The 22,663-nt window shown below is 37.3% G+C and overlaps 1 protein-coding gene across 2 annotated transcripts in view; it reads left to right on the top strand.

Annotated features, from left to right (window-relative positions):
- The window catches only part of NAALADL2 (N-acetylated alpha-linked acidic dipeptidase like 2), a 1,239,935-nt gene that overhangs the window by 908,780 nt on the left and 308,492 nt on the right, over positions 1-22,663 (top strand). For both annotated transcript variants that reach the window (XM_008705318.2, XM_008705320.2), the window contains one exon: positions 11,845-11,988. In XM_008705318.2, coding sequence (XP_008703540.2) covers positions 11,845-11,988 — 144 coding nt within the window. The remainder of the gene's footprint in view (positions 1-11,844; positions 11,989-22,663) is intronic.

The raw sequence follows: 22,663 nt of genomic DNA, 5'->3' as shown, positions 1-22,663 counted from the left end.
TTTTTTTTTTTTTTTTTTTACATGACTCTTTACCTTCTACTTCTAGAGACACCCTCATTTGTGCAGGTATTAGTTCTTCTTGAGAAATGGCTATAGCTTCTAACCCTTGTGTGTTAGACCCTTAATTTCAGAATCTAAAAGAAGCAGACTGAGCCCACCTCTGTTGCTTACCAGTTATGTGACTTTAAGCATCTCAAAGTTTCTGAGCTTTAGAGTCATTTCAGTGAAAAAGAAATCACAATAATAGGTTTAAAAACTGTATCATCGTGTATAAAGTGTGGAAATGGAATGAGATGCTATATGCTGAATACAAGCTCTGTGTCTGGCAAAAAAGAAATCAATTTTTGTTGTTTTGATTTTATTCCCTTTTCCTGGTCTGTTCTTTTCTGCATTTCACTCTCAGATCAATATTTCTTAAATCCACTTTCATCAACCAATTCTCTGCTCAAAACCCTATCAAAGTCCCTAGGGTTTCCCTGATATTACCCACGATTCTTTGTCCACTACCTCAACAAGGACTCTATAATTCCAGCCTTAATTTACAAGGCATATGGTAACCTTCAGTTAAGTTTGGCCACTTACCATTCCCTTTCCACACCTGTTTTTTCCTACCACAGCCCATTTAATCATGCTCATCCTTTTACTTAGAATTATCTTACACATTTTCTTTATAGTTGGAAACTTACATATTGTATTAAAAATCATGTCAAAGCCAGGATCATTGGACACTGGATGTAGCTAAAGAGAACAGTTCTAGTAATTGTTTTTTAGTGCTCTCGCTTTTACTTCTATTTCCTTATGAGGAGTCAAGGAGATTTGCTTCATGGGCTGAACTCTGACATGCTGACCAGTGACCAGTCGCAGGACCCTGCTTTTCCACTCACCCATTAGCAGTGTGTTTTTTGCTTTCACTGAATTCACCACTGTCTTTTTCAGGTACTGGTCTCTCCCTGATTTCTGGTATACCTATTCTCTTCAGGCCTGCTAAAGCCTATTCATTTCACTTACCCCAATAAACACCATGGGTTTTCTGTCTACCCTGAAACTCTTCCATTCACTGGAGAGTTCCAGTCATGAAGCCAGATACTTTGGATTGTCTGTTCCCTCTCAGATCTGATGGGATCTCTTTTCCAATCCCAACCCAACTGCCACAAAAATGCAATGAAATAGAGTTGCTGATGGGGATCTGTTCTTGCTCTGGAATAACTTTTGGACTTTTCCCTTTTCCAGTTATTTAAGATCCCACTCATTTTCTCCCTCTTCTAAGCAACATTCATGATGTTGACTCAGAATGACCTGAAAGGCACTTGATTTGTAGTGCAGGGTGTAATATTACATCATTGGATTTTTAGGAAGATTAAATGAAGAAGCTAGAAAGAAAATTTAGGCCAAAGTGAATAATTTTGAATTTTGTTCAAGCTCCATTATCATGAAAAAGCTTTTGAAAGATGACTGTGCCCAGTGCTATTTGAAGTCCTACACACAAGAACTAACAAAGACACCATTGCTGTCCTTACAGAACACCCGAGCTTATTAACTGGACCATTAGTACCATACTAAGCATAGCCATGGCTCTCATTATATCCTTACAGCCTGTGCTCTGACTTCAAAGAAGACTTATTATTTAGTGAAATAACCTTTCAGTACATGAAAAACATTACCTTAGTTAAAAAAAAATAGGCAAAGCATTATTTTAGTGTTTTTTAATGTTAATTTGGGTCTCATTTCATAAAATATTTCAGGAAATGTACATACAAAACCAATTGCTAAATTACATTCACCAAATTATAGGGCTTTTTAGTAAGAAAATTCTCACATATATAAATTCAGAAGAAGAATTAATAATAGAATATTTCTTTTTAAAAAGATTTTATTTATTTTATTTGAGACAGAGAGAGAGACAGAGAGAGCAAGTAGGGGGGAAGAGTAGAGGGAGAGGGAGAAGCAGGCTCTGCGCCGAGCACAGAGCCCCATGTGGGGCTCGATCCCAGGACCCTGAGATCATGACATAAGCTGAAATCAAGAGTCAGAAGCTTAACCGACTGAGCCACCCAGACACCCCAATAATAGAATATTTCTGACTCAAGTTCTTTGTAGAAATAATTTGTGATGACAATCTGTGGCTTATTGACAAAGGGGATTTTTTTTTTTTTTCATAGTGTATGTTTCAAATCTCTACATTTTCCTCCAGGTTTATCTTCTCCCAGTATATATCATCACTTCAGCAAGATACTAGAGTGATATTTTTCAAGTCATAATTCTATGTGTTATTATTCATAAGAATAACTTTAATGATAGTATAAGAAAAATGATAAGACAGGAGGGCAATTAATGGAAATCTTTCATATTACCCATTCCATACATGAGGGACTTTTCTGTTATTATACTGGAATATTCACCTCAAAGTTAGATGTAACTATCTAAATACAAAGAGCCTCTTTCAACATTAAGATGAGAAATATTTCTTATATTAAATTCCTGTCAGGATTATAAAGCACCATATGGCCATTTGAAACACATTTTGGAGAGGGAACTATTAGCTTACTTAAATGATCGCTCATGGACAAGTTTAGAATCAAAACCTTAGAAATGGAAAAAAAAAAAACACCTTAGAAATGGGAGTCCTTAGACATCACATATATGATGAATTTAAGACTGCAAAAGAGGTGAAAACTTTCCCAGAGTCACTTCCCATTTAGAGGCAGAGTAAGGACCAGATGTTGGCCCTTGGACCCAAGGCCTGTATCCCTTTCTTGTGCCAGTGTTTCCATGTCAAAAACTTGAAGTCCACCAGAAACCCAGAGGATCTGGAAAGCACTGCATATGTGATAGCTCATTTAATCTAACATCCATATCAGAATAGCGAGGGTTAATTATTTTCTACTTTTATTATCAGAAACATCTAAAAAACTAAGTAAATCCAGAAATGAAGCATTGGTTTTCTGCCTGTTCATCTAATCAGCCTCATAAAATAATGTGTTCTCATTACAATCTGGTATGAAGAATTCTGTTGTAAATTAATGGTTGCATACTTTCACAACAACCAAAAAACAAACAAAACCCATCCACACAGTTTATTTGCTATCTTTTGAAAAATGCAAACTACACTTTTTCTAAAATGAGAAACTTTGCAAATCATTCCAATGTTCATACCCTTCAAGTTTGAGATGGGAATCTTCTCGGGGGAATGCCTCTGAAGAGGATTGCTTTGCTTATATTACATGTAATGTGCAGATGGCCAATTATTCCAGTTCTGAATCTAGACTACTCTCCTTGAAGTAAAGAACAAACTAGATATTTTATCTGTCTCTTAGTTTGCTTTTCTTATGATATAGTTTATGGTTTATTTCCAAATGTTCATGTTCTTGGAATGCTTTAGGGAATGAAATAGTCTTAGAGTAGACAAATGATAAATACAAAAAAAAAAAAAAGAAATATTTAGACTTTCAGGGAATGGGAAATCACTTCTCATATAATCAGTTATTCCTCTGAAATAGAATTAAGAAAATATTTGTCGACATCTGAATATTACCACTGCCATTGTACATCCAAATTTTCACTTAAAAGTGACAAATTTATAAAGACAAATTCAGTGAGATAAAACCCTATGCCAAAGGAAGTCCTGTTTCTTGAGTAGAAAGGATCGGATTATGGAAATGCTTTGGAGAGCATGTTGTTAATGATGGCCACCATCTACTTGAAACATACAAATGGACTTTGATGTAATTTATCAGTGTGTTGTAAAGTCACAAAAAACCATGTAAGGTATTTATAAAAATATATTCTCATAATTCTCTAAATAATAATAAAAAGTCAATTACAGGACACGCCAGATTTCAAGTAACAATTTAATTAAATATTATGCTTATGTCCTGTATACCGGCCAAAATGAACCATGTCACCTCACTTAACTGCATATTAATCAAAACTTTTTAATACAATAGTAAAAACTCTTCCTTAATTGAATGTCTGTTGCATAGTCACAAATATACAGAGGAGAGGAGAGATATTTGAGGGGAGAAAATGAAGATAATTTATATTTTAATGTCCTTTGCCCCAAATAATTTTACTTTACCAATACAAATCTTGAATTTCTATATCTAAACATTAAAGAAAAATGTCTTTAGTAATAGGAAAAGTTGTCTAGCTCCTTCTGAGCCTGTGTCATATTCATTACCAATACCTTTGAATAAGCTAACTGGAAAGAGAGAGTCCAAATTAAATTAACAAATATTAATATAAATATTAACAATATTAACAGATTTTTCTTGTATACTGTTTTTTAAATAAAACTGTACTCTACATAATCTGATGCTCTTTTAATATCAGATTATACAGACACTTTGCTTTATAAATGAGTGTGAGACTTTCTATTCCCTTTATGACTTTTTACAACACGTGAGTTAAGCGTTAAAATATTGTGATAATTACTATGGAATATGGCAAGATGCTTAGCTTAAGAGAGGACCAATGAAAGGAGAAGATGAGACCATCTGTGTCTTAAGTTTTAGGATTTTGTAATTGCCAAGTTTTATATCATGAGTCATGAGTTTTAGGTTTATGATTAGACAGAACAAAATTACTCATTTGAACATTGGTCTGATGATTCATCCAAATGAGGCTGCTCTTTACTTGCAGTGGGCTAAGCCATGGGAATATAGCAGTGAATCAGCCCCCAAGAAGCTTACACTCTGGTGAGTGAGCAGAAAATAAAAAGGAAATTAGAAAAAAGCAGTGTTTACTAAATGTCTAAACAAGGATTTATGTGGGGGCACATGCAGGAACTAAGCTTCCCAGAGTAAGTGACATATAAGATTGGGTAAACTGCCATTGGCCAGCTTTTTTTTTTTTTTTTTTTTTTTAGTGGGTGTTGGGGGAGGGTAGGAAGAGGAAGGGGGAGAGAGAGACTCTTAAGCAGGTTTCATGCCCAGTGCAGAGCCTGATGTGGGGATTGATCTTACAACCCGGAGATCATGACCGGAGCCAAAATCAAAAGTCAGGCCCTTAGCCTTCTGAGCCACCTGGGCACCCCAACATTGTCCAGCTTTTAGACCTACTATTTATATTAGTTTGAGGGCAGGCAGGAAATATGATGTAAATTAAAGAAATAATAATTCATTTTAGTTATGAAAATAATCATCAATATAAACATCCTATATGGTAAAAATATATACATGTGTGTATATGTGGGTGTGAGTATATGTCTGTATATATGTACACACACAGACATGGAGAGCACAGATGAGCTCCAAGAAGACTGGATAGCACAAAGCATTTTTAAGTGTTAACTAGTTCATTTTTAATAATAATCTGAACAGCACTGTGCTGTTCAGAATTGGACTAGCTTGAGGGAAGATGGTGATATTCATAACCAGCGGGTTATGAGATGCTGAAATTATAAAGGATCAGCTGTATCTGCAAGGACAACAAAATGACTAGCCAATTTAGCACACTGGTCATTTCAGGAAAATAACTGTAAATTTAGTAAGCTAAAATAAAAATGAAAAAAACATTTGTGCCAGTTATTTAATGGTCTGATTTCTGTCAAAGTGGCAGTTCTCTGGAGAAAGTCGAATCAGATATTCTGGGATAACATCACTGATATCAACTTGTTGATTTGCTATTTGGGTCTTTTTATAAAAGTGCAGCACAAAATGTCTGTTTAAAAATCTCTGCTTTTTAAGCTCTCTGATTGCTTGGTTCGCTGGCAAGTGGGAAGTATTTACATTTTAGGTTTGTCAGTCTTCTATTATAATGAATTATAATACTTGAAAACCAAGGGGAAAAAAAGAAGTCAAATCAGTTACTATTGTAATATTTATTCATGGCTGAAATAAAGTGTCGTAAATGTAATTCTGATCTCGAATCGCCAAATTTATCTTTGGGGAAAGGACAAAAACAAAAAGAAGTGTTCTGAGTCCAATTTAAACTTGTCATTTAGTGATAGCGTATGAGTGGCCTTGTTTCCCATTTTGAAAGAGCCTCTGAGAAAAACTGTTGATTCTGGGTTTATTGATACAGTTAAAAGCTGTGTCATCTTTAATTTTGGGGAAGGTGAGCAAACACATGCTATTATTTTTTATCTTCTTCATCCTGCTTTTTATGTCTTCTTTGCTGTGAAAATTATGTAAATTGTGCTGTGGAAAAAATATATAATGATTTAGGCCAGTGCTTATCTAATGTGCATATGAATCACCTGGGACCTTGTTAAACCACACATTCAGATTCAGAAGGTCTGGGGTGGAGTTCAAGATTCTGCATTGCGAATGAGTTCCGAGATTATGCTCCTGCTGCTTGCCCAAGGACTGCACACATTGAATAGAAAGAGTCTGTAGGGTCTATGCTTACATCATGTGGCAGGATCTTACATTTACAGGCACAGGTGCTGAGGGTGGAGTTCCATTCCTCAGCTTGGAGACTGTACTATCCTAAAGCAGCACATTATCACCATTGATCCATACAAAGCTCCTCCTGCTTTATTTACTGGCTTTTTTTTTTTTTTTACCTTATTTTATCTTGGTTCATTAATCTGAGGACCCCAGTATCTAAGATTTCTAGTTTCTGAAGGCTTATCTTTGGGCAATCAGTGCTTGCTGTATACGCTTCTTCAGTTGAGGTTAAAAGAATTCCATCTTGCCATACTAAAGGAGTAGCTGGCGGACAACAGTGTTCATGTTTTCTGTATACACCTACCCAGATATGATTGACGTGGGCATCACCAATTTGAAAAAGCATAATGCAAAGCCTACCAAATATGTACAATTAGAAAACCTTCTCACTTATTTTTAACCTCATTTCTTCTAAGTTTCATCCAGTGTGGTTCAGGCTGTCAGCCTCTAAGCTAACACAGCTTTTATTTCACAAAGTCATAATAATGAAGGCCATTCAGTGTCACCTTGGTTTTTCAGGTATAGTAGATGGGATGACACTACTGGCATAGTGAAATTGTGTATATATTACATTTCACAGAGTGAGTCGGTAAGGAAGTCAAACTTGGGACTCTGTCCTGTTTCCTCTTTCTACTGCATGCATGTGCCTTGTGTCAGGGATTGGATTACTGATGGCATGGATTGATGTGGATTTTTATCTGGATTGTAACGAGTGAATAAAGTGAAGAGAGAACTACCTATCTTCTAAAAAAAGAAAAGTGTCACTCTTAACTGAGCATAAACAATGAACAGGGCACAATATCTATGCTGTAATCTAAAAGCTGGAGTGCTGGGGCACCTGGTGGCTCAGTCAGTTAAGTGTGTCCCTTTGGTTCAGGTCATGATCCCAGGGTCCTGGGATGGAGCCCTGTCTGGCTCCCCAGCTGAGGCAGGGAGCCTTTGCCCCTCCCCCCCTGCCCCTCCCGTGGTGCTTTCCCTCTCCCTCTCTCTCTCAAACCAATTAAATCTTCAAAAAATAAAAATAAAAACTGGAATGCTAAGAGGTAATGTCAACATTTTTTCTGTATGGTTCCCTTTCTATCAGGTACAGAATCTGCCTGATTTTTAACACATAACTTTTAGTTCATAAATATGTTTTAAAATAGAAATCAATAAAAATGGTATATGTATTTGGTTTTATTCAAAGCCTCTTAATAATGTAAGAAACTAAAATTCTCAGCTCTTCTTCAATAAATGAGTTAAAAAATAACTTTTGTCCATAATTTAATCTTAGTTCACTGTAAAGTCCCACTTTTACTATCTGCTCTCAGAAGGAACTGTTTGTCAAACTTCCATTAAGCGGAAGGTGAAAAATTAATGAACCACTTCAGATATTTCAAAACTAATGCAAGTCTATTAGTCAAGCAGAAAAAGAAAAGATTTAAATACGTTCAATTAGGGTATAGGGTTCACTCATATTTAACTTAAATATATTGTTTCATATGCCTGATAGAGCATTATAGAGAAAAAGGAAATGCAGTTATTGATTTTTTTCATTAACAGATAAATACATCTCAGATTATTTTATTTATATAGTCTTTTTTTACACACAAAAGGTAATTTTACAGCAAGGTTAACCAGTGAGTTGATGGGGATAGATGGGGTTTTGAAAGTTTATTTAACATGCCTGCTGTGGGAGGGTAGTTAGCTGGAGAAAAGGCACAAATGTATAGCAAGCATAGGATTAATAACATTATAATTTATTCTTTAGTTGTACCCTTGTTTCATCTTCGAGGCATTCGGAAGACCAGTGAGAGAGTGGCATTGAAATCGTTTTTCAAAGAATTGCTGACCCTGTTGTGTTCCTGGCCCTGTAGGCATTGTGTGTTACGCAGTGGGGGAAGACTTGGTTTTTGTCTTCAAGGAATTTAAAGAGAAAAAAGTGATAAGTAGGAAATGTAATGATAATGTTAATTAGAAATGACAAACACTACAAAAAAGTGCAGAAATATCACATAGAGAGATGAGGGCAACAGAGAAAGCTTCTTACAGAGAGTGACTTTGGAGTTGGGTTTTAGAGGAAGTGTCGAGTTCAGACCGTGTGATGCGTGAGAAGAGCCAGTGAAGTGGAACGAACGGCTTTAGCGAGAGAACACGGGGGACGTGCATCACAGCATATGTGGGGGGAAAGCTTAGGTGTTGGCGTAAAATGTATGGAGACGAAAGTTCAAGGTGTAAGGTCTGAGGTGGTGAAGAGCCTTGAATGCCAAACCAAAGAGTTCGGCATTTGATCAGGGGAGGGGTGAGATCATGCAGCATTTTAAGAAGTTTAATTTTGTGTTGGTAATGCGCCAGCACGTAACGTCGGTGAAAAGATCAAGATAACAGACGGCACATTTCTCATAAATACTATTTCACTGTCCCACGTACACTAGAAATCCTGAAAGTAATGGCCGAAGGAGAAAATCCATTCTGGGGAACCAGAGTAAGAGGGCTATATTGGGGCTTCCCAACTGCTGTGCTGAGGGGCACCATCTTGAGATATGAACCGCTATGGCCCCGGGTGTGACCTGGAGCAGCGGAGACTCAGGGCTGGTCACCTGAGGCTGACAGCGGCTTCCTTGAGGTGTGAAAATTCCCTTCAGGTTTTCTCAGTGGGCTGAATGGCGTCTTGTGCTGTGTGAGCCTGCAGAGCCTGGCTCACGGGCGTGCAGTCTGCACAGTCGCACAGGCCCCCACCCAGAAGGGCCCACACTTGATTTAATGCTCTGCTGTTACCGTCTTGAATTTCTTCATGCTTTTTGAACAGGAAATCCCACATTGTCATTTTGCTCTGGGCCCTGCAAATTATACGGCCACTCTTGGTCCCATGACATGAAAATGGCTAGGAAGCAATGAACTACACTGTGGTCCAAATGCACTGTCATATATCCATATAAAAGGGGTAACTGGATTATGCAACCAGCACAGTGCTTACATAACAAAACTGAGCCTGAGCTTAAATCTTTATTATTTTTTCTTCAAAGCTATGACTGCTATGGCTGCCATAGGCCTAAGCTAAATATCATTTTTTTTTTAGCCTTGTGGTTTTCCAGATGATAAATTAAGGAAACGCTTCTGTAACATATTTTCTCATTTATAATCTGCCTCCTGGAGCCTAGATACCGGTATGGTTGAGCTCTGCACCCCCTGCAGTCCCATCAAATTAAATTCTGAGAAAACCTTTGGCAATCATTTTCCCTAATAAAAGTTCTGAAAAATAAAGCTCGGTGTTCACAGACATTTTGGCTGCTCGAGTCATTCCGTTGTGTATTTCCTCTCTGAGTCAGTATAAATATATCAACTGAATACATATTTTTTAGTTCTTAAGCACAGTTGAGTTTATTCTCTCCGTCCTCTTTACTCTGAGTACTTGTGGATTTTTCTTTTACTTGTGTTACATAGTTTTCTCTCCTTATTTTTATTTAATTTTTGTTTTTCTCAAAGTTATAGATGAATATATTCAAATAATTCTACAGAGTTAGTTTACAAAAATCTCATCTTCTCCCCTCCCTCCCTATGTTTTCTCTCTCCTTTTTCACCCAAAGGCAAACACTCAGTTTCTTTAAGTATTTTTAGTTGTTCCCTACATTTTGTATTTACATCTTTTTCTCTCAAAAGCATGTTTATGAGTTGAATTCATTTTTTCAATTTTATTCATTACCACTACAGAAGATAAAGATTTAGTGTGCTTTCACAAGTCTCCATGGGCTGTCACCCCTGACTTTTGCCCTTTTCTCTTTTTTCCCAAGAGTATAATTTTGTGTGTTAGTCATTATTTATATTATTATGACTATGTAAATATTTTTCACATTGTATGATGATTACATTTCTTTCTTGAACAACTTTTTGCTCTCTCTGAAGCTAAAGGTTGTCTAACAGTTAGATTTCTTATTTTTCTACGTGTCTAGAAGCTCGTCACATGCTAATTCTCTGATCTCTACTGTAAACATTCTCTCAATACGTTAGCACACATCTGGTTTTTCCATTTTCCTTGTCTTCCTGGAGACCTCCCTTGCTGAGCCTCCTGACCCCTTACTGTTCTCCTCGTAAGCTCTAATGCATGTGTGCCATTCTAGGATTGTCCTTGGCTGAGGACACCTCCTTAAGAGTGGCAAAGGTGAGTTGCTTTGAAATTATGTATAAGGATGGGGTTTATTGACTGATGGACTTTAACATAGGATGTCTCCGGTGAGGGGTTTTATTGGTGGACTTCCAGATTTTCAGTATTTTTATATAGTCTCCATTGACCTGGTCATCTTTACTGCAAGTGAACTTCCTGTTGCCCTACCTGGAAGGAAGGATTCTGGGCACCAAGACAGTCAAACATTCGAGAAGTCTCTGCAATGATAAGACTATCCCCTTTTAAATATGAGACACCCTCCTTCACTGTGTCTGGTGTCTCCCTCACTGCTCAGCATCCCACTTTCACTTTTCGAGAGAGTGGGGGAGGACTAGGCACTCCTCTGATTGACGGCATGAATGATGACTTCAGGAGAAGATGTACCTTCACAGTCGGAGTTTCAGCAAATTCTCGTTTCCCCCTGCTTTACCCACACACGTTTTAAAGGTTTTATTGGGGCGCCTGGGTGGTGCAGTTGTTAAGCGTCTGCCTTCGGCTCCGGGCATGATCCCATAGTTCTGGGATCGAGCCCCACATCGGGCTTCTCCACTGGGAGCCTGCTTCTTCCTCTCCCACTCCCCCTGCTTGTGTTCCCTCTCTCGCTGGCTGTCTCTCTCTGTTAAATAAATAAAATCTTAAAAAAAAAAAGACTTTATTTATTTGAGAGAGAGAGAGTGAGAGAGAGAGAGAGATCACGAGCAGAGGGGAAGGTAGGGGGAGAAGCAGACTCCCTGATGAGCAGGGAGTCCTATGTGGGATTTCATCCCGGGACCCTGGGATGATGACCTGAGCCAATGGCAGACGCTTAACTGACTGAGCCACCCAGGTGCCCTCCTTTACCCGTATTTTAATAGGTAGGTGCTGTGGCCAATTCTTAAGCCTTTCTGGGTTCTGTGGTACAAACTGCATTGCTTCTCAGCTTAGCCTCTGCTGGCTTAGATTTTGGTCTTGGGTCTGTTGCATCATTTGATACTTATGCATCTGTTTTCTAGCTTTTAGAATCTTATTGCTACTGTCCCTTCTCTTTGGTCAGCCCTGTGGATTTATACTTTTTTATTCCGTTGTTGTCATTTCAGTGGAGTTCTATGGGAGAATGGAGGTAGATGCATGTGTATAATCTGCCATCATTAATAGGATACATCATAATATTTGGACTGAAGTACCTCAAATCATCTTCAATGAGTACAACTAAGGAATAAGCAAATGAACCAAGATAAGCATATGGTTCATATTTTAAATGCTTATTACAAAAAAACTTCAAGTGTTTTAATTTCTGTTTGCTAAGGATTCTGTTCCCTTCTCTTTTCAATCCAGATGGAAGCTTTAGGCAAAACCGATCAAACCTCACGTCTCTGCTAGTGCAGCCCATCTCGGCATCTCTTGTTGAGAAACTGATCTCTTCACCAAACAGCAGAACCAGAAATGGTGTCTGTAGCCCGCTAGAACTTCCAAATAATGGTAAAGTATTTCATGTCTTTCTGTGTATTTTGTAGTTTTTGTAAGCACCACGGTCATTTTTTAATCTCTTAAATTGACATGCTTAGAATTATTCCTTAAAAAAAAAGTTTATTTTTTGATGAGGTGAGCATTTATTTCTCTTCTGTGGTTCTTTAAGGGACATTTTTGGAAAGTAATTTTGATGAAGACTGAGAGTTGATCAAACTGAGAGATCAAAAAATAAAAAATAAAAGGAGAAGCAGAAAGCATTTTAAACTGTAACAAAGAAAAGCAGCTTTACAAATAAAGCATTTTGTACATTCACGAAAATCTGCTTAACATAGCTTCCTCGTTTCAGCTTCAGCAGTCTTGTTGGCTGCCAAGATTCAGTGGATAGCAGTCAGCTATCTGGGGTATGAAGTCTTTTAGTAGAAAGCATTAAAGCCTAATTCCTGCGATTGACTAAAAAATCCCTGTGTCTTTACGCATCATCGCCTGAGAGATGCCTCTTGCACCGCAGTGCAGTTTGTCAGGCCTTGTTGGAACACACCGGATAAAACTGAAGTAGTTAAGCTACCTGCGGTGGGGTGCGAGCCGCGGGCTGCATCTTATTTCTGCCTCCAGCCTTAGCATTAGAGTTCTAAAGAAGAGCCTCTCTTTACATATTGTTAAGTTTGTATCTAGTCATTGTAAAACTCAATGCAAAGACTCTGTTTCTGTGTCCAGACCTGAAGGCTCAGCGACCCATGTTTTATCTCATCTGCTTTTCTCTTGACAACAAAAGCATTAAAAAAAAATGTTTTGAAGACACCTAAAAAAAAAAAAAAAAACCCAAACCTGAATACATGCAGGATTGCCCTCTGTTAGAGACACACATACACTTTTCAAAGCCCTATCAATTGAGTGCCTCCTAAACTGATTATTGACTAAGCAAGTAAGAAATATAGAAAACACTGATAAGCTTAGGTCCTCAAAGCGGAAAGGAAGAGGCCTTTGAAGAGCTTTTTGTTTTGTTTCATTTTTTATTGTCTTTTATTCTGAGCCCTACAAATTGATTGTGGGCTTAATTTGTTAAAATATGTAAAGAAAACTATAATAATATGTTAGTTATAAGGAAAGCCTTGGACTTCCAAAAGACCAGATTTAATTGATCGATTGATTAGTTCAATAAAAATTCAGAGCCCCTACTGTGGTCCATCCACTGTCCTGCCCTTAGTGACCTGATGGTCCCCATGCTGGTTCCATGATTGCTCGTGTATCCCCACCTTGCTGGGAGCCGCTATTTTTGGATCTACAGAAGGCTATCTAACCTTCTCGTACCTCAGGTTGAGCTGAGAATCAAGTTATGATGTGTGTCTCAGTACTTTTGTATCCTCTAAAATGTTATATTAGCAATTGTCTTTCTTATCCAAGAACTATATCCTTTTTCTTCCACAATATGTTAAATATCTGTATACTAATGGCATAGCTAAGCAAAATGGCACTCCATAGCTGTACCTTTACAGTAAGTTACAACACGTATAAAGCTAGAAGAAGAATTGAGATATACACTGAAATCTGTTTATAGCTCCATTGTTAAAAAAGCAACAAGAAGGCCTGCTTTCTAAGGAATTATGCCGTATCGAGTTTTCCTTATGGATATAGTAGCTATTATTGTTTTCAGAAAAATCCGGAGATGTATGTAAATTGAGAAGATATTTCATGTTATAATGGGTACTCCTTTCATCATCTTTTTAAAAACAGGGTATTACATTTAGATTTCCCAAATAGTGATGGAGCAGTCTGAGTGAGTTGTTAAATTTAAACTAGTCTTAAATGTAGGGTTACGAGCCTCTACCCCCGATGTTTTGGATAATAATACTTATGATACAGCCAAGATAATTAATTTTTTAAGTTTTCTCCTAAACACATAAGTACATTATTTGCTTATTATGCTATATATCAGGACGGGACATGGAAAGGATACAGAATGAAATGCTATATTTTGGGGTAATAAGAGCAATGCTTATAGTTTATAGAATAAAAGAATAATTTAAAGCATATTATAATTATATCTTACTGTTGAATTTTCTTAGTCTTGAGCCTTGGTATAGGAAAATAGAGAAGTTAAGCAGGAGTACATTAAAAATATGTTTGCAAATCAACTATTATTTATTTTACTCATGTAATCCTTTGTATATACTGAATCCAAAGTCTCTACAATCCAGACAAGAGTGTAATGGAATTAACCTATCATATCTGCCTCCTTAGCTTCCATTTGCCCCTCCCCCTCGTTGAACTGTTGCCAACATTTCCTGGCAATATAGTATGAGTAGGTTTGGCCACATCCCAAGCTCTAGAAATAGATCCTTGTTAGCTCAAGTCTATTGACATATCACATCAACCATATTATGATGGTTGCTTCAAGGATGATCTTGGCCAAACAAGGCCAGGACTCAATTTCTGGAATTTATTTGAGCAATGACTTACTTTAACACTATAGCTGAACAAAAAAGCCTGTAGCCCTGGATCTTTTGTTAACTTCTTTGGGACCTTGAGAGTAGAGCCTTCCTGAAAATGGACCAACACAAGGGAGGTACACGTGAATAATGGTGGGGGCTAGAAATAGAAAATCCTTTCCACATCATTTGAGCTCTAAAGCTTTGTCTGAAGCCAAATCTACTGAACTGGCCATATATATGAGTCAACACCCTCCCTCCCTTTTCTTTCCAGTCCATCTATGTTGGATTTTTAGTTTCTTACAACAAAAAGCTACCTAACTGAAATAGACCATAAAACTTAAACTAAACAAAGGTATTTGATATATGCATTCATGAAATATGTTCAACAAAATGAAGTGGAGAGCAGGGTATTTATATGGTAAGTCTTGAGAGAACAAGAATTGTTTGAGAATAGAAAAAGAAGCAGGAAAAAAGGTCTTGCAATATATGTACACACGTGGGTTGATAAGATAATTGCATATTGACTGTATTTTATTTACCATAGTCTTGTCTTACTTTTTATAGGCCTTACCTGTTGTTCTAATATGTTATCAGTCTTTGTCCTTGAGAATCAAGCAAAACATGGGAATTTGAATTTTTGGTTCTCAGTCTGAGTTTGTGGTTGAAAACAATGAATATAGTGGAAAAAGGAGAGGAGGAAGTTTAAAACCCATTAACTTAATTTAAGGCAAAAAAATTTAAATGAATCAAGTTAAAAGAAACACTTTAATATGTTTGGTGAATCACTTTTGATGAATAGAAAAATGGCTATTTCTATGTTGCATGAAAATGTCATCAGTGATGACAAGTTTTTACAGAAGTAAATTTGGATCATCTCTTCAAATGGTGAAATATATATATAATTATATATATATAATTTCCCTGTTCACAATTTTATATATCCTTTGATGAGAATGACTTTAATTAGAATATAGTGAGGTCAGTTATAATTTTTACATAATTCATATGTACCTTGAAGATTTATATTTCTAATCTGTTAACAGCTACTTTATTCATTATTATCATTTCTTGAGCAGAGATCTAAAAAGATGTTTTGAACATATTGTCTAAAAATTGAGGTTAAACTAAAATTTTTTGGCAAATAGTAAATTTTAACTTTTCCGGGGAATGTTCATTAATGAGAAATGTTATTAGTACAGTTGAATTCAGCATTATTTTTTGTTACATATGAAATAATGAATGTGTTCAGAGTAGCCCTAATGTTGCTACATGTGAGAAAATCCAGGAGTACATTATGTTATTCTGATTAAAAAGTGTCTCAGTAGATACATGGAGTGGAAATGATATAATATGGCCCTTTCCTGCAAAAGAGAGTTCCTCAGAGGGCCTAGAAAGAAAATATAAGAGAATTGCAAACTTGTTTTAGGGAAGGGTAGGCTTTAATAACTTCCAGCCATGAATGTGGAAGAAAATATTCAGAAGAACATGTGAAAATTTTAATTTCTCTGGGCAACTTCTATAGAGTATTCATATAGATACAGTGGCCACTTTTTTTTCCCCAAAAATTCAGCGAGCTAGAATACTTTTGAAATCAGTGTCATGACAAATGTTAGGAGTCACTAAACTGTGCGATGGTGACACCCCGATTTTATGGCTCTTCAGCCAGTTGCACAGTGAACCTAGGAGTCTGAGCTTGAAGCTGATAACAGAGTAATTCGTAGAACTAAAGCTCAGTCTTCATGAGCTGCCAGTCTGAAGTCCTCGGACAAAAGGAAAAAAAGCTTCAGAAATGACTTTGAAGGACTACTCATCAAGGGTCTTAAACAGAGTGAACATAGGTGGGAAACCTATTGTCCAAAGTCCGCAGAAAGTACAGTCAATTCTCTGTTTCCTGGGGAGTGCAGGTTGGGCTTACCAAGGGTGACACAGATCTGTCATTCACCCAGAACTTCTCATGTTTCCAGCTTTTTGTCTTGACAGTTTTGATTTTCAGAAATGATTCAACTTAGATTCAGTCTAGAGTTGGGTTTGTTTGTTAAAAGACATAAAGACAACCTGAGATGTACACTCTTAGGCAGAATTACTTTAACAAGTGTTTTCCAATGTCCAATGTTTCTCAGCAATTTTTATACTTTCCTACCTTCTTGTCACATCATTTCTCAAGTACCTGTCGCTTCTTTCAAATTACAGAAGCTTCAACTAAACTTTGTCGTTTATGTATGTGATAAACTCCTTTAGAGCACACATTGTCTTTATAGTTTGATGATCCCCTTTTTGAAATGAGCTGATTCCTCAGTGCCTTTCTGGTTGTACATCCTGCTATTTCCTTCATGTATCCAATATTTCTCCCAATCATTCTATTTAGTTTTATCCAAACATGTTTTCAAGCTTGTGTCTCTAAGTTGAAAAGCCTCAGTCCTCTAAAGCTCCATGCAAATGCAATGCTCCTCATGTTGGAAGTAGCATCTCCCGACTCTCTCTGCCATGCTTTAGACACTTGTATGCTACTTGGAAGAATATGATATTCTTCTGAGCTAGAGGATAAGCAACTTCAATTTTCTTTTTCTTTTTTTTAAGATTTTATTTATTTATTAGAGAGAGAGAGAGAACAGGGGGAGAGGGAGAAACAGACTCCCTGTTGAGCAGAGAGCCCAATGCGGGGCTGGATCCCAGGATCTTGATATCATGACCTGAGCCAAAGGCAGATGCTCAACTGACTGAGCTACCCAAGCACCCCTTCAATTTTCATTAGAATGTGTTGTTTTTGTTTTATTTCTACGTGGTTCTTCGAGGTTTCCTTTATTACCTAGTGTTCTATGAGTATTTGGAAGGAGTGTGTACTGTGTGGTTGTCAGGTACAGAGTTCTATGCCCACTTAAACTAGGTACCATAATCAGGTCATTCAAATAGTCTACATCTTATTATTAGTGTTAAAATCTCCTTCTAAGTGTACTTTGTCTATTTTATCTTGTAGTTCTGTTGATTTTTGATTCATATATTTTAAGGTCATTTCTTAGATGTTTATAAGTTCAAATACAACATATCTTCCTTGTTAGTTGAAATGCTTATCAGATGAAGTGATCTTCTTTATATATATATTTTTCTTAAGTTTTTAATGCTTGTCTTAAATTTGATTTGGCTTGATATTAATTTAGCCTCCAGTACCCTTTTTTTTAAGTTCGTGTCTTTATGCTATATCTCTTTGTTTTACTATCCAACTTTCTATGTATTTCTCTTTTAGCATCTCTTCTTAATAGCAACTAGTTTGTAGTTTCTTAAAGTACATTTTACTTAATGTTGCTGAGATCAAGAGTCACATGCTTTACCAACTAAGCCAGCCAGGTGCCCTACGACTACTTTGTATTTTAAATACAATCTGGTTATCTTTAAGCTGAAACCTCTAGTTCATTACATTTAATGTGATTATTAATGTATTTATGCTTATATATTTTTGTCTGAATTTGGGGTTCTTCCTTGTACTGCATATTATGTTTTCCTTTTGTTTTATTTCTCTCATTAGATTTAGGTTATTTTGTCATTATATTTTTCCTTTCCTATTTTATTTTTTATTTATTTTTTTTTTTAAAGCAATGCTTTTTAGTTTTTTTTTTTGTTGTTTTTTTTTTTTAAGATTTTATTTATTTATTCGACAGAGATAGAGACAGCCAGCGAGAGAGGGAACACAAGCAGGGGGAGTGGGAGAGGAAGAAGCAGGCTCATAGCGGAAGAGCCTGATGTGGGGCTCGATCCCATAACGCCGGGATCACGCCCTGAGCCGAAGGCAGACGCTTAACCGCTGTGCCACCCAGGCGCCCCTTTTCCTTTCCTATTTTAGAAGGTATAAATACTTTTTGTATTCTTTTAGAGTTACCCTAGAATTATAGCTTTTTAAAGATCCTTTTCCCTGCTTTGTCCATGCCAGATAATTTCCTTTGCTATCTTCTGGGTGGAGTGGGGAATGCAGTCATGTAGGATTGTACTTTATGAGGAAGAATCTCTTTTTGGATCTACCTTCTCTCCAACTTGGGCAAGCCCAGGACTTTTTCTTCTAAACTTTGCATCTCATAAGGCCATCAAGATTAAAAGATTCTCCACGTTCAGTAAATCCCCTCAAGTTGAAAGCAGCTTTATTGTGTTACTTATCTGGGTTCCTATCACAACTTAAATTTTGACCTAGTAATTCCTTACCTTCTAGTTCTTGGATGCTGTTAATAAGATTCATTTTGTATTTTATTCAGCATTGTAAATTAGTTTCAGTGGGAAAGTTGGTCTGAATATCCTAGCCTGCCCTATTACTATAAAAGAAATTAGTCTCCTCCTCACCATCTATTCATTTCCTGGCAAAACATAGGATGACTCAGTAAATATACTTAAGTTGGTCAACATATAAATCAGGTTGCCATCAGGAAATCAATGACACCCACACTAAAAATGTGCAATTCCAGGGAGTTTGGACATTTGGCCAACGGCCTATGCACAAGTGTGGATGGGTAAATGGAAATGGAAAAGTGATGGTGAGGGGCACCTGGGTGGTTCAGTCAGTTAAGCAGCCGACTCTTGAATTTGGCTCAAGTCATGATCTCAGGGTTGTGAGATCAAGCCTTGTCGAGCTCCACTCTCAGTAGGGAGTCTCCTTGAGATTCTCTCTCTCCCTCTCCCTCTACACACCCCCCGTTTTTTCTCTCTCTCTAAAATAAATAAATCTTTAAAGAAAAGAAAAGAAAGAAACAAGAAGGAAGAAAAGAGAGGAAAGAGAAAAGAGAAAAGAAAGAAAAGAAAAGAAAAGAAAAGAAAAAGAAAAGAAAAGAAAAGGGGTGGTGAACCACCCCAAGGCTAGTAATTGTTACTGTCTATAAACCTAAAGGTGCAAGAAGGGAGAGTAGTTACAGGAACTGGCAAGTCTTTTTTTTTTTTTTTTAAGATTTTATTTATTTATTTGACAGAGAGAGAGACAGCCAGCGAGAGAGAACACAAGCAGGGGGAGTGGTAGAGGAAGAAGCAGGCTCCCAACAGAGGAGCCTGATGTGGGGCTCAATCCCAGAACGCCGGGATCACGCCCTGAGCCGAAGGCAGACGCTTAACGACTGAGCCACCCAGGCGCCCCAGGAGCTGGCAAGTCTTTAAGGGGTAGGAGAGGGCAGTCTGCCAGGAGCCTTGGCTCTCAGTCAAGGACTGCAGTCACTGCCAGCAAGTGACCAGCCAGGGAGGGTGATGGAACACAAGTGCACTCATCTCTCGTTAACTCAACCTGCTGATCACTTGTTGGTATCTTCTACTGGCTAAACAGAACCTGAACCCAAGAACAGAGGAGCCAGGTAGATGTCTCTACAGAGGTCAGCTTCTTGGGGCACAGAGCTGGGTGAAGGGTGAAAATAGATCTGGATGGAAATGTGGGGAATGTGCAGTCCAGTTGGTGCTGCAGATGATTAGTCTGCTGATGAATTTTGATAATTTGTGGTTTGTACAGTGGTTTGGTAGAAAGATGTGGGAAAATCCATTAATCAATTTTCACTCTTCTAAGGGATACAAAGAAGATGAAAGTTATTTTTTCTGGGATTCAAAATATCTTCCTATTTCCATAATTTTACTAATTCAAAATAATAATCTTAAACTTTAAATATTTTTTTTTCCAAAATGCATGCAAGTTCGTAAGAATACATCTTACACACATGGGTGTGTATGTGTGTGTGTGTGTGTGTGTGTGTGTGTGTGTGTGTGTGTAGACTCAGGGATAGCTACTAAACTAAGAAAAGGACCAAGCAAACAGTTTTCATTCAGTATTTTCATGCTAGTCTCACTTTTTTAGAACAAAAATTTTACAGTACTGATGCAGATTTGGAGATTTTACTTTTCTCTTTAATTTCTCCTATTACAAAAGCAGTTAATGTTTGCTAAGAGTTAGGAAAGAGAGATGAGGAAAAGGAGGGAAGCAAGTCAGCACATTCTGCATGAGTCATGTTGGGCTTCCATAACAAGACACCACAGACCTGGTGGCTTCAACAACAGACATTTATTTTTCTCACAGTTCTGGAGGCTGGGAGCTCCAAGTTCATGGTACCAGAAAATTTGCTTCCTGTAAGAGGTCTTTTGATGGCTTGCAGACGGCTGCCTTCTCTGTGTGCTCACATGGACTTTTCTCTGTGCACACATAAAGAGAGTAAGGGAGCTGTGGTGTTTCTTTCTCTTTCTTATAAAGACACCAGTCCTATCAGATTAAATTCCCACCCTTAAGACCTCATTTAATCATCACTCCGTAAAGGCCCTATCTCCAAATAAGCTAAACTGGGGGGTTAGGGCTTCAACGTATGATTTTGAAGAGAAATGGTTCAGTCCAGTACGCATTCCTATCACCCAGTAATTATCACTATCAATGCCTAATATAAATCCTTCTAGATTTTTGTATATACAGTTAGAGGTTTTGTTTTTTTGGTGGTTTTGTTTTTTACCGAAAGGAGATCATACTATACATATTATTTTGAAATGAGTTATCTAATTAAATATCTCCACTTTTTAATGATAGTAGACTTTATTTAATACACAATCTATATTAAGTTTTACCAGGTATCCCAGTTTTTTACAGTGAGTTTATGCAAACCAAGATCCAAGCCTGGCCTACAAATTGCATCCCTTCTAATCTAGCATGATCCTTTTTTATCTTCTCTTAACATTGAGATCTATGGGATCGAGTCTGTTATCCTGAACGTCCTGTGTTCTAGATTTGTGAGATGCTTCCTTGTGATTTTATTTAATTAGTTCCTCCGTCCTTTTTATTTTCAGTAAACTTGAAATTAATTCTCAAGGCTTCTATTAGAAAGTCATTATTGTAATTAGTGGATAAAAGTTTTAAAAGATGTTTTTTTGGTAGCTGCTATTACTATCAGTATCCAGGATATGGTAAGACATATCATATCAGGTGAGGTGGGACATAGTGGACCTAGTTGGGTCTTCGTCCTAGAACTCGTGTAAACTTCTTGTATAGAACTCTTTTTTTTAATAAAAAGGATTTTTTTTTTATTTGAGACAGAGCAGGCATGGGGGGATGGCACAGAGAGAGAAGGAGAGGGTGAAGCAGACTCCCTGCTGAGCATGGAGCCAGACACAGGGCTCGATCCCAGGACCCTGCGATCATGACCTGAGCCAAAGTCAGACATTTAGCCAACTGAGCCACCCAGGCACCCCTTGTTTGTGTAGAACTCTTGTGTAAAGTGATGTTCTCTGCAGGAAAGACTGAAATGGAGCTCCTGAGAAAATTACAATATGGCAAGAAGAACATAGTATCTAGGGCAGGTCTGATGATATCAGTTTGTATCCGTTGGTGCGGGCACTCTGATTACTTATTGCCAGTGCATGCTGATTGGTCAGCATGTATGCTGTATCAGTTGATAAATATTTTGATAAATATTTTGAATAAGACACTTGGTCTAGAGCACACGATGTCAATCAATAATGCTGGTTCAGAAAAACATTTGGCAATAGGGAGATGCCACATGGAAAAATGGAGCACTCAGAAAGCTATCCGAGCTGTGATGACATAGAACCCAGAAGCAGTTTATACTCAGATATTTAGGGAAGGAGTTGGCATTTAGGAAAGATGCTGGCAGTTTGTAAAGTCACAATCATCAAAAGTGTGATTCTAGAGTAGATTCCAGTCCCTAGGGTGCAGGGAAATTGAAAAATAAAGAAAACAAATCATAGCCGCAATCCTAGAAGTTCTTTTTTAGAGTCAGGTAGCTAAAGAGAGAGTTAGGTACACAGAATGAGAGAAATCCTCAATTAAAATTAGGAATCCTTGCAAGAACTATGTTGAAGAAACCATCAAAAGTCTATTTATTGGAATTAGGACTCAGAGTTAGCAGCAACTTTTAGTCCTCAAATCTCTCTTAATAAGGTTGGGATTTTTCCTAGCTACTGGGTCATGCTTACTCAGCACAGGTAGGCGATGAAGCCTTGTTAGCTATGAGGACGGAGACGAGAACTAGTTAAGTCTTCCTAATAGCAAAAAACTGCAAGACAGAATTATCGCTGGAAAATAATTTCTGTAGTATTTTTCTCTGCACATGATGAAATTAAGGACTAAAGAGAGGCCACTACTTTTATGTTTCAGCTCTGACACTCCTCACCCTATTTGAATACAAATGTTCTCTGAGTGGAACACATTTTTGTCATCTTGAAATCTTTTGAACTTCACACATCAAATTTAAAGCTGCCATCAAACTTTGAAGACAGAAAACATTTGGCAAATGTGAGCTGGAAAT

The sequence above is a fragment of the Ursus maritimus genome, unplaced genomic scaffold (genome assembly GCF_017311325.1).
Source record: "Ursus maritimus isolate PB19 unplaced genomic scaffold, ASM1731132v1 scaffold_4, whole genome shotgun sequence".
Classification (NCBI taxonomy): domain Eukaryota; kingdom Metazoa; phylum Chordata; class Mammalia; order Carnivora; family Ursidae; genus Ursus; species Ursus maritimus.
This window is presented reverse-complemented; position numbering and strand designations above follow the sequence as displayed.